General features: G+C 43.0%; 1 protein-coding gene across 2 annotated transcripts in view; it reads right to left on the bottom strand.

Moving 5' to 3' along the window:
• SLC44A1 (solute carrier family 44 member 1) overlaps positions 1–21,533 on the bottom strand; it is an 80,517-nt gene that overhangs the window by 37,265 nt on the left and 21,719 nt on the right. For both annotated transcript variants that reach the window (XM_080986781.1, XM_080986780.1), the window contains exons 2-5: positions 18,820–18,909; positions 16,191–16,333; positions 7,606–7,742; positions 490–583 (exon numbers count right to left, since the gene is read on the bottom strand). In XM_080986781.1, coding sequence (XP_080842907.1) covers positions 490–583; positions 7,606–7,742; positions 16,191–16,333; positions 18,820–18,909 — 464 coding nt within the window. The remainder of the gene's footprint in view (positions 1–489; positions 584–7,605; positions 7,743–16,190; positions 16,334–18,819; positions 18,910–21,533) is intronic.

Here is a 21,533-nt window from a genome sequence, read left to right on the forward strand (position 1 = left end):
CATAGCTATGACTCTAGTTTTCCACATTCTAGACTGAGAAACTCAGGAGCAGGATGTTAGGGGTCCAACAAAAACCAGCCAACAAACCAAATGTCACTCAGTGAAATACAAGAGAAGACACAACAGTTCTGTCGCAATTGACAAAGAACCATTCTCATGCACGTGCATCAAACACACCCCTAAGCTGTTTATAGCAGAGCATCCTAAAAGCGCTAAACTCCTTCAAGTCCCAGGCTGAGTGGTGGCAGCAGTATCAATATAACACATTTTCCAATGTATTTTTAAATGCTGTCTTAACTTGTAAAGTGTATCAGATAAGAAACTGGTCCTTTTCCTTAGACAAGGGCGTTAAAGGGAACACCTATAAATATACCCTGCGGCTGCATGCTGAGCTAGCAATAAGGCTGCTGAGTCATTTTATCTCATATTAACAACGACAAAAGTTATGTTTTGACACAAGAATGAGACACAAAGCAGTCATTTCATTACCTCTCTGGAACTGGGAGCTTGGGGCAAAGCTTGGCAGCCCTTGGATCTGTAGTGTATTCAGATGGCTTTAGTTCATAACTACACAAAGTGGAGCCTGTTTAAAGAAAAAAGAAAGGAAATTTTTTTTTGAAAACATGACTTGAGGAGGAATGATCTACCACGTCCATTGATATTATAAACATGAACAGCTTTAGCGGCACGGAAGCTAGATCTACAAAATACCAATTTTTCAAAGATAAAGCCTCCCCCCAAAAAAGCCTAGTTCTCCCCAAGAAAGAACTGGTGTAGTAGAAGAACTGGTGTAGTAGTTTACACCTGCAATAGCTGCCCACCGCCTCTACGAATAAAGAGAATCAGGATTTAACCCAACGGATTAGATCAAAAGGTTATGGAACTCTCCATTCCGCTAGCTGAGTTTGAGCCCCATAACTAGTGGAGATAAATCAGCATGGTTCTCCTAAATAATGCCACCCTCTGTGAACTGAAGCAAGCCACCGAATCCCATAGCTTTAAACTTGTATCAAGGGGTGACAAGTTATAAGTAGGAATGGCAGAAGGGCATTAAACATTCATGCCGCAGAGCTCACAGTAGATCAGGTATTTTTATCACTGTACATTTTAAGTGTGCTCCCTTTTATCAGCTGCAGAGCCCCTAGGCCTAGTATGTCTATCTGGAGGCAGCTGCGTTTCTGGGTTGCAAGAAAGCCGCTGAAAAGGCTTCCCTGAGAAGCAAGGTCTCTGTGGGGAAGAAACGGAGATGGCACAATCTATTTGCACATTCAGAGCTTGTTGTCCTGGCAGTTCTCAAACTTTCGCATTTCCACTGAACTCTTTGGACTCTCCAGCAACCGCTCAAGAGAAGTGGATTTCAAACTCCGTGACCTTTTGGAAACCCGTTCTGCAGCTACCGTATTTTTCGCTCTATAAGACGCACCAGACCATAAGACACACCTAATTTTTGGAAGAGGAAAACAAGGGGGAAAAAAATCTGAATCGCAGAAGCCAGGACAGCTGCACAGCGATCCCGCTGGCTGTCCTGGCTTCTTGCTTGGCCGCGCGCAGCCTCTCCCGGGCAGGGGATGAAGGCTCCCACTGCCCGGGAGAGGCTCCACGCGGCTAAGGCTCCCCCAAGAGCCGTGCTCCCTTTAAAGAGCTTGCAGATTGTGTGTGCGGCTCTTGGGGGCTTTTCCCCGAGGAGGGAGAAGGGCAGCCCTTCTCCCTCCTCGGGGAAAAGCCCCCAAGAGCCGCACACACGCTCCACGCGGCTCGTTAAAGGGAGCGCTGAGCAGAGCTTCCTGCCTGCATTCGCTCCATAAGACGCACACACATTTCCCCTTGCTTTTTAGGAGGGGAAAAGTGCGTCTTATAGAGCAAAAAATACAGTATTTATCAGTGCAGGAACCACTACACTGAAACCCTGCACACTACAGGTGATTCAGACAGTGGCATAGTGTGGGGGTGGCCACAGGGGCAGTTGCCCCGGGCACAAAATTGTTTGGGGGTGCAAAATTTCAACCCCCAGTGCTGCCTCAATACAACTGTATGCTTCCTGGGCTCCGTTGAAAATGGCGTCTCCAGGAAGTGACCTCTCCAGACAACAGAGTGACTCTTCTTATCTCTGTGTCTGCAATCTCCTGGGTGATGCAGACGCCATTAGGCTGTTGAATGTGCATGCTTGCAGTTTCCCTCCCTCTCACCCGCCCATCCACGTGGTCCCGGGCACTGGCAACCCACGCTATGCCACTGGATTCCGAGGCACTTACTGGGGTGCAGTCTCCATTTGCGCGACCTACCAGACTTTCTGGGGCTACAAAGAGGACAACCTAAAGCAAACGCACCATTCTCCACGACCTGTGCATTTTGGTCAAAGATTGGTTATGGTGGACAACTTAATTTTTGCCATTGCTGATGTTTTTCTGGAAGAATCTTGATAAAACCCCTGGTTCTCAGAAACATGGTTCTAGCAACTGACCGCACATGAATTTACACATGACTTACCAGACAGAAGCTCTTCTCCATCATTCTTCCATGGTGAAGCTTCATTGAAATGAACAGATTGTTCGTATTCATATTTTATGAATTATTGGAAAATACTTAGTTATTTAAATTCCTCTTCTGACAGTGATCCAACTCTGCTGAAGCATATTCACAACAAAGCTTTACCAAGAAGGAATGAGGGAATTGTCAGCACATGCCGACATTTCCTTCTTTTTACAAGATCACAGATTCCTTTGAAATTACTCCACAGTTGTCAAACTCCTGACTCAAAAACTAGCTTCACAACAGAGGTTAATACAGAGAAGAATTTTTATTTTTTTAATTACAGCAGACAAAAGTTGTACCAGAATACTGCAAAGAAATCCTTTTTTGACCCTAAACCCTAGCTACCGAGACACAGAGAATCGGGGTGGGGGGAGGAGAGTACCAAAAATAACAGGAAAGTTTATGGAAAATCTTTGCAAGGTTTGTGATCTTCAAGTCATCAAAAAGCACCTGCAGGTTGAGCGTTTCAGTATAAGAAACAGTCCAATTTCTCCCACTTCTTGACAATCCCTCTGTACATTTTAATGGACCTAAAATGTGCTCAAAAGTGTTTTTCGTTCACTTTGTGATAGGCAGTCGCTGATGTAAACACGATCCATTAAGAAAAGGTACCGCCACTCTCAGCAGCCAAGCACATTGTTTCAAGTTTCTTTCCCCCACAAAGTCTTTTTATATTGTCTCTATAAATGTACATGACAGCACTGACAGATACAGACAGTCCTAGGCTATTACGAAGGACGCTGAAGAAGACCCCCACACAGTACCACTGAACCGTGAAATATCAAACCAAAACATCTTATGTATCCATTACAACTTCTCAAAATTGCATTTCTGTTCAAATGACAGCTTGGGGCTACATGCCATCTGGCAAAAATCCAAAGGTTACAAGAAGCCGTTTTCCCCCATAGCACCTTTGACTACTTCTCCTAGGCAACGACCCCATTCACACTTACCGTATTTTTCAGTGTATAAGACAATGCTTTTTGCTCAATTTTGTTAGTCAAAAATTGGGGGTCATCTTATACGTGGAACAATACGGTATTTCCTTGATCTTCCCACGGCTGCCGTGAAAGCTTCTGCTTCACTCAGCGGGCAGCATTGGTGCCCTGCAGAAAGCTCAACAATTTTGAGTAACTTCTTAGTTTTGGATTAAAAAAAAAATAGAGGTCATATTATACATGGAAAAATACGGTACTTATGAGAAAATATGGCAGAAATTAGCAGGGTTTGCTTAAAATAACCCCATGCCTAGGACTGATTTGGTGCTAAGAATTGCCTTCGGTGACAATTTCTTGGCTCTGATATTAAATTTGATTGGCTTTGATTAAATTTGACAAGTTAAATTTAATTAAAATGCAACTGTTGTTCACCTTGGAATACTCAGGTCTAGATAATGCCGTACTAAATCTAGCATAGATTTAAGCCTCTCTCTTCTTAAACCAGGAGGCTCTGTAATCATTTTCTCTAGAGACAAATACAACTCAGTTACTTAGACATCGGTAGCATATCTTAACATCTCTAAAGGATTTTCAGTAAACCAGAAGCATGGGATATGTAGACGTGTCACTTAAGACCGATTGTTTAGTCGTTTAGTCGTGTCCGATCTTCGTGACCCCCTGGACCAGAGCACGCCAGGCACTCCTGTCTTCCACTGCCTCCAGCAGTTTGGTCAAACTCATGCTGGTAGCTTCGAGAACACTGTCCAACCATCTCGTCCTCTGTCGTCCCCTTCTCCTTGTGCCCTCCATCTTTCCCAACATCAGGGTCTTTTCCAGGGAGTCTTCTCATCTCATGAGGTGGCCAAAGTATTGGAGTCTCAGCTTCAGGATCTGTCCTTCTAGTGAGCACTCAGGGCTGATTTCCTTCAGAATGGATAGGTTTGATCTTCTTGCAGTCCATGGGACTCTCAAGAGTCTCCTCCAGCACCATAATTCAAAAGCATTGATTCTTCAGCAATCAGCTTTCTTTATGGTCCAGCTCTCACTTCCATACATCACTACTGGGAAAACCATAGCTTTAACTATACGGACCTTTGTTGGCAAGGTGATGTCTCTGCTTTTTAAGAGGCTGTCTAGGTTTGTCATTGCTTTTCTGCCAAGAAGCAGGCGTCTTTTAATTTCGTGACTGCTGTGTGTGTGTACACACACACACAGAGAGAGAGAGTGGTACCTCAGGTTACATATGCTTCAGGTTACAGACTCCGCTAACCCAGAAATAGTACCTCAGGTTAAGAACTTTGCTTCAGTATGAGAAGAGAAATCGTGCTCCGGCGGCACGGCAGCAGCAGGAGGCCCATTAGCTAAAGTGGTGCTTCAGGTTAAGAACAGTTTCAGATTAAGAACGGACCTCCGGAACGAATTAAGTACTTAACCCGAGGTACCACTGTGTGTGTATATATATATATATATATATATATGTGTGTGTGTGTGTGTGTGTGTGTGTAGTAAGAGCCAAAATCAATTTTTTAGAAGTCAACATGGCTACATATTTTTACATTCCAACACCACAGGGCAGAAAAAATCCTTCACTACTGTTGGTAACATAATAAATTAAGTGTTGAATGATTGGTTATGATTATAAGCTGTGGGAGATGAGAAACTTCTCAACTTCTTATTAAATGCATTCATCATAAAATGTTTGTGTCACTTGTATAAGTGTCAGGCTGATGCACTCAGTCAAAATGCCACCATGGTGGCAGGAGAGACAGGTTTTATTGAAGGTGGGGAAGATGAAGGCATCCAGTTTTGCAGCTACAACTCAATATTTATATGCTCTTTAATGATATTTCACCTCTGTTTCATTTTGCGGCAAACCTAAAGCCCAACACGTCAAGGCACTGAATTGCTTCAGAAACAAGGCTAAACCATGTTTTGGTGTTAATACCCAAAAAAATCTTAAGTCTTGGGTTCACATGTGGCCTCCTTCCCTCATGTGCAGTGATTTCTGCACTTCCTTTGTAGTTCTTCACAAACCCTTGTTTTCTTATTTTCTCTGAAATGGAAAAAATGGTTTGTTTCAATCCTGGTTTGTGGTGCTGGATTGTGGGCAAACAATGGTTTGCACAAACCATATTTTCCTGGTTTGAATGTAACTGCAAGCATGATTTGCTACTTAAACAGAAGTGAGGGAAGAAAACGGGGTATGCAAGGGGAGGAGAGAGAAGAGACTACTCAAGTACCGGCTTCCTTCATGTTGCACCAAAGCATAATGGCCCACTATTTTTTGTACCTATGTATTAAGCAGAAAGTCTGTAAAAACTCAATTACAAACCCTAAACCAGAAATTTTCTCATTTCTACAAGGCAGACAAAATGTCTCCAGTTAAATAAATCAGATTCCGAAGTATTTTAATTATGAAAACTTAACTAAGTCTCCCTTAACAATAATGTCCGTAAGAAATCTTTCAGTGAAATTCCTTTTTTCTTGATTACCTTATCAACACGTTCAATGCACCCAGTGGTTTGTCCCAGCCCTCAGTGCTTGCATCTACTTTCTGGTACGCTTACTTCAAACACAAGCAGTTGCCCCCGCAAGGTCACACAAAGTGAAGAGAGATTAGTGTGTCTTTTCTGATAAAATCCAATGCCTTGGTTTAGGATTAACGTGCTAATGCTAATTTAAAAACCTGAGAGGGCTGGCAGAGGAGAGCAGAACTCTGAGGGAAGGGAAAGCTTTTTAAAATAAGAAGAGAAATGGGAATATCACATTATTAAAGAAGCATTTTCCAGCAAATATTAATATTGTTCATTTGTCACATAGAGTCAGAAATACTGGTTTTGGGTTAGCAGAACATGCTTATTCTCACAGAAGCTTGGGCATCTTCTAAATCAGGAGAGACTATTATCATCATCATCATCATCTGTACACCTCCCTATTCCTGTCGATCTCAGGATGGTTCATAACATTAAAAAGATGCAGGACCTAGGGAGAGAGCCTGTTTGGGGTAGGTTACGTCCCCCTGAAGGAACAGGAATGTAGCCTGAGGATCTAATAGGCCAGGGATGTCCAACAGGTCAATCGTGATCTCCTGGTAGATCCCCGTGAGGTTTTGGGAGATCGCGGTTGATCGCTGGGTCCCTTTCCTTAGTGTTGGTAAAATCGAATCTTGCCCTGCCCCCTCGCCCTGTCCTCCATTGTTGCACAATCTGCTGGATGGAAGATGGAGTTCACTCAGTGAGGCTGTTTGTTTCCCCAGCCTTAAAAATGGAGCTTTCTTCCTCCCTAAAAAAAGGTCAAAAACTTTGACCTGAACCCCCCCAAAAACGGGGGTAGATCACTGCCAGTTTTTAGTTTTTAATTCTGTAAGTACTGTAGATCGCAGTCTCTTGGTAGCTGGCCACCCCTGTAATAGGCAATCAGTGCAGTTCTATCAACACCAGTGTAATATGCGCACTTCTCACAAATGTCTCACAAAGCATCCTAGCAGCTGCATTTTGCACTAGCCACAGCTTCCAAACCAGATACAAGGGTAGCCCCACATACAGTGCATTACAGTAGTCTGTAATCATGCACACACATTATAGCAGGAACAATCTTAGAGAAGCAGAAAAACCTCTTCTTAGGTAGTGGACCACACTGTTTACTTTTTTTTAAAAAAAATGCTCTCTGATTAATATTTTATTATTATTTATTCCACGAAAATTTCTACACTGCTTGATTGTAAGAAACAACAACCAACCTTAGAGTGGTTTACAAAAAGATAAAGCAATAAAACTGACAAAAAATCACAACTGTACTTTAAAACACACAAAAGTTAAAATACCAGGAAAGTTAAAATACAGTGGAACCTCTATTTGCGACCATAATCCGTTCCAGAGGTCCGTCTGGAGGTTGAAATGGGTCGCTGGGAGAGGCGCCATTGTGCGCAGGCACGGGTGGTGATTGCCCACTCCTGCGCATGCGCAAACGGCAGCAAACCCACCGGTTACTTCCGGGTTTGCCGTGGTCGCGACTTGCAACAACTGTAAGAAGAGGCAGTGGTAAGTAGAGGTTCGACTGTACTAAGACAGTATTATAGCCCTCTATAATACTGAGCAGAAATAGAAACAGCACTGTTGTTGTTGTTTTGCCTTACCATTAGTCTCTGCAAAATTCTGAACCTCAGCCAGGGTTTTCAACTCCTTCCGTGGACATGCTGATACGCAAAGAGCGATGGACTTGATCTTCCGTTTCACCAGATCTACATTGCATGGCTCCAAAAAGAACACGTACCTTTAAGAAAACACACACACCGAAACATTCAGAATGGATCAAAAACAGACTTAAAAAGGATTTCTGTTGAGAGATATCCTACCAGTAAGGAAACTCCCAAATTGCTAAACAAACTTTCTTCATTTTAAAACTTGTAACCTTTCCCTTTCAGAAGTACACTGTTCACCCAGAATTTAGTAATGGCTTCCCCCACTTTTCCCTTTGAAATGGCACTAAAATTTTCATAAGATGAAGTGGAGCCCACAATGATAGATGCATGTCTGGCTGGCTATATAAACCATCACCAAAAGGCAAAGAGATAATATATGAAAATAAGGCACTGTTGGCAACTTACATCTCATCTGCTAAAGTACACCATTATCTCTCATTCCTCCTTGGACTCTCAGGGGGCAGTGGGATGTGTGTGGCATTTCTAGTTACATTTTAAAGGAACATCATACTTTAAAAGTTTATTTCAGGGCGTACCAATAGGATATTCAGCAACAGAATCTGGCAGCCACACAACACCTGAAGCCGACCATAATTATTTCCTAAATGCTTTTCATTTTTCTGAGAATGGACTCAGCAAGTGCCAAGTTTAGAGAATGATTCACCATATACTGTAGCAGGGAAGCTTGAAATGTGATACAGAAAAGTAGCAACTTGCTGCAATCGATTGTTCACAGTTACAGATTGATCTCTAGCACACACAGCTCCATCTATCCTTTGTAATTGAAGTCACAATGTAAGCACTGAGTGTTTACTCCACATTGATGTCTTCAGGATGATCCTGGCCATCCCACCTCACCGCCCCCCCCCCCCCCGTTAAAATACCAAGCAAAAGTCAATTAGTAAAATTATATTGGTAACTTGAAAGCAAAACAGAGATCCCAATGTGTTCCGATGGATAAGCATTACGGAAAACAGCTTCTTATTTTAAATAGATTTTCCACATGACTAGTTTGTAATTCAATGGGTAACTTCAGCACATTTTTCCGAAAGATAACTTCAGGTACCCGATTCCCCCCACCCCCCGACAATAGCTTAAAATAACTTATCTTAGAGAACTGTGTGATTTCTGTCGTTTAACAAGTTTTGTGAAACCAGCAGTAAGTGCCAGAACCCAATGTCAACTGGAATTCATTTGGATCTATAAAATAATGCATGTACTTTCCTCAAGAGAATAAATATACACTGATAAAAGCTTGTAAACAAAGGCAGAATCTGTGTGTGCACTTTAAAAAAAAAAAATCACCAGAAGTGTGTTATCATTAGAATATATGGTTTTATTCACACATATATACAACCTGGGCATAGGATGGAAGGACTTAGAGCATCAACACTCCAACAGATCTTGGCTCCCTTTGGTTTCCAGGGAGGCCTCTGAACCCTGAGAAAGTCAAGCTTCCATGTCTCCTTTTTTTTGTTTCCAGGTTCAGCTACACTCATTCCTGGCCTATTGTTCTCCTTCCTAGGATGAGTGGCACCTAGCCAGATGAGGTGAGAAAAGCCACACCTACCGTTCTCCCGGAAGCATCTCCAGCTGTCTCTATGGAAACACATTTGTTCTGCACCAACTTCTTTACATGTGCAGAGAAGATGCTTAACAGATTTGGCCAGAGCCAAATGATCTTGAATTCCCTCTGCTACTACCACAGGCTCGGTTGGGATCCAGGCGCATTATCTAAACCAGAGGGGTCCAATGTGTGGCCCTCGAGGACTTCTTTGGTGGCCTTCAGCAGTATTTGACACCCACCCACACCCTGCAACCCTCATGCTGATTTCCCAAAGGTAAGCGAGGCAGCTCCAAGAGGGTCCTAGAGTCCTCCCAGCTTCTTCCCAAAGTCTAGGTAGCACTTTCACAGCATTGGGAAGGAGATGGGAGAGCTCTAGGACCTCCTCACAGCCTCACACCTCCTTCCAAAAGCCCCAGAGCAGGCATCCCCAAACTCGACGCTCCAGCTGTTTTGGGACTACAACTCCCATCATCCCTAGCTAACAGGACCAGTGGTCAGGGATGATGGGAACTGTAGTCCCAAAACAGATGGAGGGCCGAGTTTGGGGATGCCTGCCCCAGAGCCTCACTTAGACAGCTTTGGGAAGGTAGCATGAGGGCCGGGGAGGGGATGTCAATTTTGGGCCTCGTTACCTGCACCGCTGCAATGTGTAGCTCATGGGTTCCATGTCAAAGTGGCCCGCTTAGTATGAAAAGTTGGACTGCCTTGTTAAACCAACCCCCAGTCCTATATCACTGCACCTGATCATTTATTTCCTTTGCTATTGAAGTATCTGTCCCACAGTGCATATTCCCCAACCAATCAACAGCCTGCACATTTGATTGCAGAGGTTTCCTTTTAAAGCACAAATTTACTGTGCAGCATTTCGTTAAATATGGACAAGATTTGGGGAAAGAGTTCTTTAGCTCCTTCGCTAGTATTACGGTCATGCTACTGGGAAAGGATGCCTTATGCGCATACAAATCAGGAATCAAAAACTTTTCCACATTAACGATTTAAGAGCTTGCCTATTTTAAGTCGGGAACACGACTGCAGTGACCGAGTCCGTCTTGAATCTGAGCTTTAAGGTACATGCTCCCTAGGTTTTTCGATTTCATTGATTTTCTGCAATTCCTCTAGACAGCTCTATACTGTCAAACGAGCACAGTGCAGAAACACCAAACAGTATGCTCGATTAGAGTCTCAGGACAATTCCAGAGGCAAGCGTGGTCATATAACGGCTGCTTTGGACGCATTGCTAAGCCTTGATTTAGCATTACGCAGACAAGTCTCAGTCAGCATGAGTGAAGTGTGGGGCTCGCATGCGTCTCCTCTTCTATCCTTCTGCATGGACAGGAAAAGGTCTTCTGGGGAGTTACTTTCGCAGAATCTTGGCTTAGTGTTATCTGCAAACCAGGAATCCTGGTTGAAAACAAACACTAGTTAGCTGCTAAACAAGCCAATTTTAAACCACAGGTTTAAAAGCTTGCTTCTTTAGCAGTTAACCATAGTTCCTTTTAAATTGGGATTCTTGGTTTGCATGTAAAACTAAGCCAAGATTCTTTGAAACTGAAAGTAAACTTGGCAAAACCAAGTTTTTAAATCACCAGATTTTAAAAATTGCTCATATGGGACCATATTGTTAGATAAGAGGGGGGTGAAGCTGAAAAATCAGGACTGTTGCCTAAAGCCGCTTGTTGCTTTGAACGGGGATTTTCCTAGCTCACAGGCCATCCATGACACTTGTTGCCTCTGTGTTACACTAGCTCTCTTGGAAACAAATTGCATATCAGTTCCACATATTCTAGGGCAGGGGTCAGCAACCCGCGGCTCCGGAGCCACATGTGGCTCTTTTACACCTTTGCTGTGGCTCCGGGGCGGATACTAGCGAGGGGAGGAGGCGCATTGTGTGCCCCGACACTCCCCACTGTTTTAAATGTCGCAATGGTTTTGCGGCTCCCAGGTTTTTTTTCTTCGCTCCAAGTGGCTCTTTTTGTCTTAAAGGTTGCAGACCCCTGTTCTAGGGTATCTGAAGGGATGAGGAAGGCAATAGGGAACAGTCATTATGATCTCCCAGGATATTGGAAGAGGAGATTGTCCAAAGCAGCCTTGCCTTAAATGGTGCTCTTCAGATGTTGTTGGAGTCCAATCCCCATCAACCCTAACCAGCCTGGAATGATGGGAGCTGTAGTTCAAAAACATCTGGAAGGCACCAAGTTGGTCCAGGGATGGGGAGTTGGTCCAAGGGGGTGGGTGGGTTTAAGTCTAAAATGGAATTAGAAGGGTTGTCAGGTAGAAACCTTTTTCGTTTATTTTTGAGAAGGAAAATAAGCTTTCTGTGATTCAAATTCCCTAGATGTTCTGAATCATTACATTTTCTGAAATGGAAAAATTCTACCCATCGAACTATTTTACATCCAGGGATAGTGGGAAGCAAGTCAAGAAACTCGCAAATAAAAAAAAGTTGTGGCCTTTTTGCTGCCTGTCTTCAGTTACACATAATGTTTCCATCTCTTTAAGAAATAAGCATTTTTCACATTCTGCCTTATATGGATGGAAAAGCTGACATTTTAAAAAACAGATTTTTAATAAACATTTGGACCGAAAAAGGAAGAATATGAAAAAAAAATCTGTACAATAAAAATCTTGCAATAAAACCATCTGCTACGTCAGCTGCTGAGCAGATGGAGAACTTTTTGTGGCAATCTCAAGGAAATATATAGTGTATTAATTGCTAGTACTGTTTTATTGAGCACATTTTATTTCCTATAGGCCAAAAGGTTGTGTGTTGCATGGAAAGGTGATGACTGATATAAGGCATAAATAATTTGGTAAGAAGTGACTAGTACTTGTCTTTTGAGATGGGTCCCTGAATATAAATTAAACAAGCTCAGAGTAGGGAGCTTCTAGTCCACAAGCAGAAAGTGACCCTCCAGATTTCTCCTGGTACTCACCCTAGGCCACGCCCCTCTCCCCAGTTCACACCCTAGGCCACACCCCATTCTCAGGCCACACCCCCTCAAAAGCCCTGATCTGTGTCCCCCTCTGGCTTTTGCATGGTTGAAAGGTAGCTGTGGCGATCACACAGGGCCCCTGGACGTTTGACGGTCTATGGACCCTGTGCCACCACTGTCATTGCTTTACAGTGGTGCCTCGCAAGACGAAAATAATCCGTTCCACGAGTCTCTTCGTCTAGCGGTTTTTTCGTCTTGCGAAGCAACCCTATTAGCGGCTTAGCGGATTAGCGCTATTAGCGGTTTAGCGGCTATTAGCGGCTTAGAAAAAGGGGGGGAAGCGAAAAAAATCGCAAGAAATCGCAAGACATTTCGTCTTGCGAAGCAATCCCATAGGGAAATTCGTCTTGCGAAGCGCATCGAAAAACGGAAAACCCTTTCGTCTAGCGGGTTTTTCGTCTTGCGAGGCATTCGTCTTGCGGGGCACCACTGTATTTGCTGCCACCAACCCGTTTCTCACAGGTACACACGGAGTCCAGTCAGTTGTTAACATTAACAAATAATCAAATTTATTTTTATAGGCATGAACAAGCTTATGGTTACAGTTAATTTTTCTTGGCAGTTTCTTAATCTTAGTTCCTTAACTGTCCTATTCATTCCTAACAACTTCAGACTGATTATCCCAACTAACTATCTATCTGACTCCACCTAACAATTCCTCTCACTCCCTCACAACACAACTTGACCAACCCACAGACTATTCCTCCCTCTTCCTTCTCCAACTCCCCACTCTCAACTGACTTCCACACAACTCCAACTCTCACTCTAACTCCTCCTATCAGTTTCCACTGGCCAGTCACATCACACTCATTTTAATCCTTTCCTTATGACCCACCTAGGAGGCAAACGCCACAGTAGCCTACAGTACAAAGGTAAGAATTGCACCTGTTGCTCTCTCCATGTCCAGCTGCAGCCAGCGGTGGTGCTAGCTGCTCAGATACCCGAAGCAGCCAGATGCCGTGCACGTGGGGGCGGGGCGATCTGCCCGGGGGGTGCGCGATCAGCGCTCTGGCGATCCACCCTGGGGGGATTTAGTCATCCCCCCCCCACCAGGGATGACACCTGGGGTGAACTGCCCCCACTTGCTCCGCCTCTGGCTGTGGCTCCACCCACCACTGGCAATAAGCTCCCAGAAGGCTGTTCATAGGGGAATAATAATAATAATAATAATAATTTGTTATTTATACCCCGCCCATCTGGCTGGGCTTCCCCAGCCACTCTGGGCGGCTTCAAATATATATAAATTAAAATACTGTAATACATCAAACATTAAAAGCTTCCCTAAACAGGGCTGCTGTTTCCGAGCACAATTCAAAGTGTTGCTGCTGACCTTTAAAGCCCTAAATGGCCTTTGTACAGTATACCTGAAGGAGCGTCTTCACCCCCATCGTTCCGCCCGGACACTGAGGTCCAGCACTGAGGGCCAAAGCAACCTTGTCAGTGGCTAAATTTCTTTTCCTGGCACTCAAGTGTCGGAAACGTATAACTGAATGCTCTGACGTGGGTTATCTGTGAGAGGTCTAGTACTGTGGCCCTACCTTACTTATGTACCTCCTATGATGTTATAGTTTATAATTATTGTGTAATGTTTTAATTCTGACTATCGGTCGAATAAAGAAATTGATTGATATATGGAGCACTGAGGGCCTTCTGGCGGTTCCCTCACTGTGAGAAGCCAAGTTGCAGGGAACCAGGCAGAGAGGTAGTGGCGCCCTCTCTGTGGAACGCCCTCCCACCAGATGTCAAAGAGAAAAACAACTACCAGACTTTTAGAATGAGACCCTCAGGGTGAAAAAATGTCCCAATCTATACTATCTAAGTCTCTTGTCTTAATCCCTGTCTGGGGTTCACTGTGTGCTTTCCTTGGGGAGAAATTCTGGGAGGCTGCAAACTGGAAAGTTCAAGCGCCTCAGACCATGAAAACCCCATTTTGTTAGCCTGAAGACAGAGTCAAGAATCAGGTTCTTTGTAGCTTTTCGAAAAGTGGTAGTTTTTATTACTTCTGCACCGTTTGCTCCCTGTGTCTCGCTTTCAACATCTGAACTGCACACAGGGGAAAAGTCAGCATAGCCATATTGTCATCGCACTAAAACGTGACTGAAGTCGAAAAGGGGTTGAATTCTGTTACCACACATTATGCCACAACGAAAGGTAGCACAAGAAGAAATTTCACAAAGTCATAGAGACAAATCTTGTTTCTTCCAAGCGTCATTGCTTTCTGCGTCAGTGCCTGCATGGCTTCTATCAAATTTCATTTTCTCGTTCACTGAATATATATTTTGCTTTTCAAAGGACTCTGAATTTTAGAGAAAGGAGGAAAGCCAAAAGACATGCCTAATAATGGAAACTGATAGAATCCAACTGAATTATAACCTATCTTTACCGTATATTGCATCCACACCTTTGGCCTTCCCCATTATGCTGCTGCTGCTCCCTTTTTCTTTTCATTTTGGGTGACTTTTGGCCAGCTAACAATGGCAAGCAGTTACAGAACTAAACAGGAAGGTACCATAGCATGGTTCTCTTTGACTGCAATTAATGCTGTCTCCGTGTGTCCAGCAGTATATATCCTTCTTACTTTACAGCATATCCAGGGCTAAAGCCCTGGATATGCACACACTCTCAGTTCTAGCGGCCGGCCTAGGTCCCATACCTATCCCTGTTCCTTTGAATCATCTCTATTGTTTGATTTTCAATAGGATATCCTTCACATTTGCAACAGAAAGGACTTAGGTCGTTCTTAAGTATTGTTCCTCAAAGGTCCACATACATACACTTCAGCTATCCCAGAGCCCTTTAAATGTTTCTGAGCTACATAAACTCTGCCTTGCATCACATGACCCTGAAAATATATTCCAAGGCTCCCATAATACTAAAATATCTAAGGGCTTTTCTACAGCACAAGCTCAATCTGATTTGTCGTTGTTTAGTCGTGTCCGACTCTTCGTGACCCCATGGACCAGAGCACGCCAGGCACTCCTGTCTTCCACTGCCTCCCGCAGTTTGGTCAAACTCATGCTGGTAGCTTCGAGAACAAGCTGATTAATGGTCATTATCTATCCTCACTGAACTGTAGTCACTGCACTTTCAAGCAATGATGTGGGTCTTCCAGAAAAGCTTGAATTAGAAAAGTTGCCTTTAGGTACTTTGCATCAGAAAATGTTCAATTTGGTTATATTGTCTAAACACCAAATCAGTTATTGCATATGTTACTATTATGAAAAGTAAATTTTTTTCTTTTACAGCTCTTATTTTAGAACAGTGTTGTTTATTGTTTACATTGCTAAATTATTTTAAAATGGGGATATGTTCAATTTGCATCAGAAAATTTTTGTGATGTCCAAGAGAGTAATCCGATTTAGCATGTTTATTTTACATATATTTAGTAAAACCAAAGCCTTTGAAACTGCCTTACTTAATATCACATTTACAACTGGTATCCATTCACTGTTACTAATGAACTAATGAACTTCACAGAAAAATTTCAACCACATGTCACTACTTCACAGAAAACAATTCCTTTGGCGAAGACTAAACTGGTATATCACTAATATAAGTGCTAAAATAGTGTGTAGCGTATATATTAATATGAATTCTCCACAACAGAAGTGAATTACAAAAACATAATTTTGTAAGTAGTTCAGGAAACCCTGGAGAGGTACTAAGAACTCAGCACTATCTAAACACACAGAAGCATCAAAGGGATTCTAAATTGAAATTTCAGAGTACATGGTTCACAAGTATGAAAGCCAGGAACACATTAAGGATGCACAAGTACCCAGGTACAAGAAGTGTTCATGAGAAAGTGACCACTTGACATAAAACTATGGCGTCCACACTTACAGTAAGAAATGCATTAATGTTCTCCCTAATCTTGCCACCCACAGCCAAAATGAAAGAAAACTATATTCCATCAGTTAATGAAACAACTGTAGCAGTAATTGGACCCCATTACTCACTTCTTTTTTGTGAGGTCTAAGCCACTGTTGTCTATTCCATCTATTTTTATATTCTTCTGTCCACAGATATTTCCGTAACTATCATATCCTGAAACCAATCTTGCAGCTGCTCCGGTAGCTATTGAAAAGCCACAAATAAGACCCTGGGAAGAAATGAGATGAGAACGAAAGCTTTCCATGGCAAACTGTATTAAAAAAGACCATTCTTTTTAACAGCAGCTTTGTGATATGTTCCCCACAGAGATATATAAAACAAAAATTACTCCTATCTTGCTTTCATCCTTATTTCAGGATCTTTTAAAAAGGAAAAGTGCCCCCCCAAAAAAACCTCTGTAGCATCATGCGAAGTATGTATATATACCAGTTACATAAAGGCGGTCAAATTAAAACTCTGTGTTGAGAGAGAGGGAGAGAGAGAGAATCTGATGCATAAGAAATCTAGATGCATCTTGCTCTGAGTTGTCACAAACTTCCTAAAATAGGTTTGTGAACTGCATGAGTTTTAAAAACAGGGCTGCTTTCAGAAGTTCAGGTAATGGTGGAGACCAGCAGTACATATTATAAGTCATATATAATATGGCTGGCTGTGACCCCTCCTTTCGGATAAACATCTTGAACTAGTGGTGCTCATGCCCTAGGGATTTTCAGGCTGTGGGCTACAGGCACATGATATGGGGCTGACCCATTGCACTCTGTATGAGGCTAAGCCCCTGAAGGTACTACAGAAGCAGCAGCTAGTTCAGAACGCAGCTGCTGGCCTATTGACAGGTACAACAGGTAGAGAAATCGTGTTATGCCGATTCTCAACATTTGCTACCATTTAGCTTCTTGGTCCAATTCAAAGTGCTGGGGATCATTATTAAACCTCTAAACACTTTACTTCCCTTGAGGGGGACCACCTCACTACTGGAAAGACTCTGCTCCACATGCCTTCTATTAAAGGTAAAGGGGCCCCTGACCATTAGGTCCAGTCATGGCCGACTCTGAGGTTGCGGTGCTCATCTCGCTTTATTGGCCAAGGGAGCCGGCGTACAGCTTCTGGGTCATGTGGCCTGCATGACTAAGCCGCTTCTGGCGAACCAGAGCAGCGCACGGAAAAGCCGTCTCCCTTCCTGCTGGAGCGATACCTATTTATCTACTAGCACTTGACGTGCTTTCAAACTGCTAGGTTGGCAGGAGCAGGGACCGAGCAACGGGAGCTCACCCTGTGGCGGGGATTCGAACCGCCGACCTTCTGATTGGCAAGTCCTAGGCTCTGTGGTTTAACCCACAGCGCCACCCGCATCCCAGTGTCCCAGCCTTCTATTAGGAAGGGAAAAATTAAGAGTGATGAAAAGGAGTTTCCTCTGAACCAGTGTTTCCTCAAACTTGGGTCTCCAGGTGTTTTTGGACTCAACTCCCATCATCCCTAGCCACAGCTATCAACCTTTCCCTTTTCTTGTGAGGAATCCTATTCAGAATAAGGGAATTTCCCTTAAAAAAGGGAAACGTTGACAGCTATGTCCCTAGCTAGCAGGACCAATGGTCAGGAATGATGGGAAATGTAGTAAAAAAAACCCCAAACAGCTGGAGACCTAGGTTTGGGAAACACTGCTCTATGTGATCACACGAGAACAACTGAAAAGTCTCTAGGACTCATCTGGCAATATTCTTGCACTGCTTTTGGGTGGAATCCAGTACAATACTAAGGCACAAGGATTTCCACTTGCACAATGGAACATTGTTCTCCAACTATGCCCCTGCATGCCCCCAAATTCCCTCAATGCTCTGGAGCAGATTTGAGAAGCTTGCGGGGCATGAATGGGGAGAGGAAGAAATTCTTGCACTGGCAAGTGAATACCATAGTGTATTCCCCCAGGCTTTTAGCATTCAAGTGTTAACTTTGGCATGATGGTAAGGAGAGGGCAATTGTATTGCAAGGGTGCTGGATGTAGTACCGTATTTTTTGCTCTATAAGACTCATTTTTTCCCTCCTAAAAAGGGGAAATGTGTGTGTGTCTTATGGAGGGAATGCAGGCTGCGCAGCTATCCCAGAAGCCAGAACAGCAAGAGGGATTGCTGCTTTCACTGCGCAGCGATCCCTCTTGCTGTTCTGGCTTCTGAGATTCAGAATATTTTTTTTTCTTGTTTTCCTCCTCCAAAAACTAGGTGCGTCTTGTCATCTGGTGCGTCTTATAGAGCGAAAAATACAGCACTTAATTTCAGTATGTGGTTTTAATGTTGTATTTTAATGTATGCAACTGCCTTAAGGTCTTAAAGAAAGGCAGCCAAAAAGTTCTGAAAAACAAAAGCAAATTCTAGTTCAATGAAAGGTTGAGAATATTTTTTAAAAAATAATTGTTGGTGCCAGCATGTTTTAAAGCAGTGTTCAGATAAGTAGGTCAGCATTCTGCAATAAGAGGTGTGTTGGCAGGAGGGGAACTGTTGTGTAATTTCTAATGCACAAAATACACTGATCTCAGAGTTGTGCGGAAGCCAGTCACATTAGTATTTTATCACAGCCATTTAACATCACACACAAACACACAAACACACACACATATAACCCTGCACCCTAAATAAAGGTTTTAACAAGGAGTCCCTTAAGAAAAGTCCTGCGCTGATTCCCCTTTAGAGCTGTGTTACTTACCATGCCGACGCAAAAGAGAATGAACAGCAACAGCCATGGGATATCTGTGCAGCTGCGATCCTCCAGGGGCTTCCACTCTCGCTTGGAGCTCTAGTATTTTTGGACGGGACAAGGAGAAAAAGAGGATGGAGAAAAGGGAAAGGTTATGCAAGACTAGTCAGAGTCAGACTGTTCTGCGAAAAATAAAAAATGCAACTTAAATAATATTCTCAGACACCGAGTCTATCACTGGTTATTCTACTGCAGACCTCCTGTTGGGTGGGCTCCAACACTTCTAGGCTTCAACGTCCCAGAACAGCTGGAAATTAATTCCTATGCTTTTTATCACTGTCAGGAGCAGCAATAAAACCACCAGTGCAAATAGTTCAACAGCCGGACACTAATTCAGACATGCGTGTGTACCACCTGATAGGAATAAAAAACAGATTGTGAAGCTGTGCTAGAAATTATTTTTTTTACATCTGTTTTTGATCCCATTTGTGAATCATTTGATCACACGGCATCTGATCATCAACAAAATGTAACTGTCTGTCTGATCTGCAAATGTTCTTTTTACACATGGTACAATAAGCATGTCAGTGATCAATCAGAAGCACTGCATTAGTAGTGAAACCCTAATGTATTTATTCTTGTATAAATATTCAATGTGAACACAGCCATGGACCTACATTAATTTTCAAACACATATACATCAATTCTTCGGCATCACATCCTTACCTGAAGATGCATGAAAACTAATGTCAAGGCTATACCATCATCAAACTCGCATTCTGAAACATGTGACCTGGGCGAGATTTTTGTGCAAGATAAATACCCTACCATCTCATACACCCTTATGTAGAACTTCCAATATTTCATCATTGTGCTTTTTAAGAGAGCAGAATTGAATTTGGTGGGAAGTTATCTAGTCAAGGCACTCCAGCAAGAACCTACGAAAAGAGCAAAGGGAAAAGAAGGCAGGGATGGAAGAGATCGTTTCTGTATCCCTGGCTGGAGCAGAAAATGGGAAACCAGCCTGGTCAATCAAGACATTAGTAATTTCAGCATCCCTCCACAGCCTCTGTACATACAGTAATCTTCTTTACAAGAGGGATAAACAAATAAGCTATTCACAAACTCCTCAGTCTGAACACTACAGGCAGGATTAGCTGCAATAGAGACAAAAAGAGACATACAACTAATAAAAGGAGTCGTTTTTCATTGCTGAAGATGAGGACAGGGGTGCTTTTGCAATTTTTGGTGTGCAGGAACAAAGGAGGCCAAAGCTTAAAGGGGTGAGATTGAAAACAATCCACACTATTTAGATTGGACCACTTGATGATTTTAAAGTACCTTTTTTTTAACAGCAAAATGAAATTGAGAAGGTATAATAAGACAAGATAATACTCAAAACTTTGTCTGAATCTGTGGCAGGTGCTCAATGAGTGCAAAGCTACTGTTTCTGGTAGCTAGAAATTCTCCATTAAGGCTCATTTAGATTTATAGTCAACTGTATTAGGCTCTAGACAAGTAGCAATACTTCAGCCACCATCACAAAGCAAGGGATCATTATTACTGTGCTACAAATGGAGAAACTGAGTTTCTTAGCGACCACACTCCAGACGCAAAGGTCGCACCAACCAGGCATCTTGTTTGAACTGCATTTTAAATTCTTCTGACAACTCAAATGTAGTGTTTCCTCTTTGCTTCCTCCTAAGCAACACTCACACCAAAGTTCTAAACTGTTTCTTAAAACATGCTTCGGGGACATGAGTAAGGGGAGCACTTCAAAGGAACCCCAAATGATAAGCATGTTCAAAATTTGCACATCCAGATCAACTAGCAAATAGTCAATAGGTGAGCTGGAATTCGAACTCCAGACCCGTTTCAATTAATCACAAGCACTTTATCCTCCTGCCCAGAGACCTGCTGGCTAACAAGCTCCTTAAGAGGCTTTCATTTTCATGACCACCTGTCTTCTATTTATCCATGCATGCCATGTGCACATACATCCACACACACACACTAAAATCCTTTACTAATTGGAGAACCACATGCTAAATGTAAGCCAAATGAAAAGTGTGCATGCAGATTATAGCTAAGTTGTCAAGAGGTTTTATTAAAAACTGACATTTCTTACCCCACATATTTTCCTGACGCTGTTTCTTTACCAGCAGACGCTGCTTGTGTAAGATCCTCTGATCAGCAGGTGCTGACAGAATGGGGGCGAGGAAAGGAGAAGGCAAGTTCCTTCCCCACTCATGGTGGTAGCTGACAGCGCCAGGGGATGTGTAGTAGAAGGACTAATTTCTCTCTCGGTGTTAAGGAAAGAGGTAGTCCAGCTAGCTCGAGGTCTGTGAGAACCAGTAAACGTGCAAATCCTACTCCAACCAGTGCGTGCTAATTCTTAATATATACTCATCATACAATGAACCTGACAAAACTGGCCTCAATGTGAACTCCAGCAATAGCCTATTACACTAGATTTATGCCGAGTGAACTTCAGCTTGCTCTGCTCTGCTGACTGTACCCTGGGCAATAAGCCACGGCATTTAGCAAAGCAGTTTCAAAAGCATGACTCTGAAAAAGCAAATGCTATTTGATTCATTTTTTCCTCCTTATTCTGTACACAGCCATTTCATGTTGTCCATGATTCCTCCTGTCCAATTACCAGCTCCGCCACTTTTCTTTTTCTAGAAAAAGAGGTGCTGGAACTCACCATGAACTCTGCCCCT

Source organism: Podarcis pityusensis (genome assembly GCF_964106645.2).
Source record: "Podarcis pityusensis genome assembly, chromosome: 17".
Lineage (NCBI taxonomy): Eukaryota > Metazoa > Chordata > Lepidosauria > Squamata > Lacertidae > Podarcis > Podarcis pityusensis.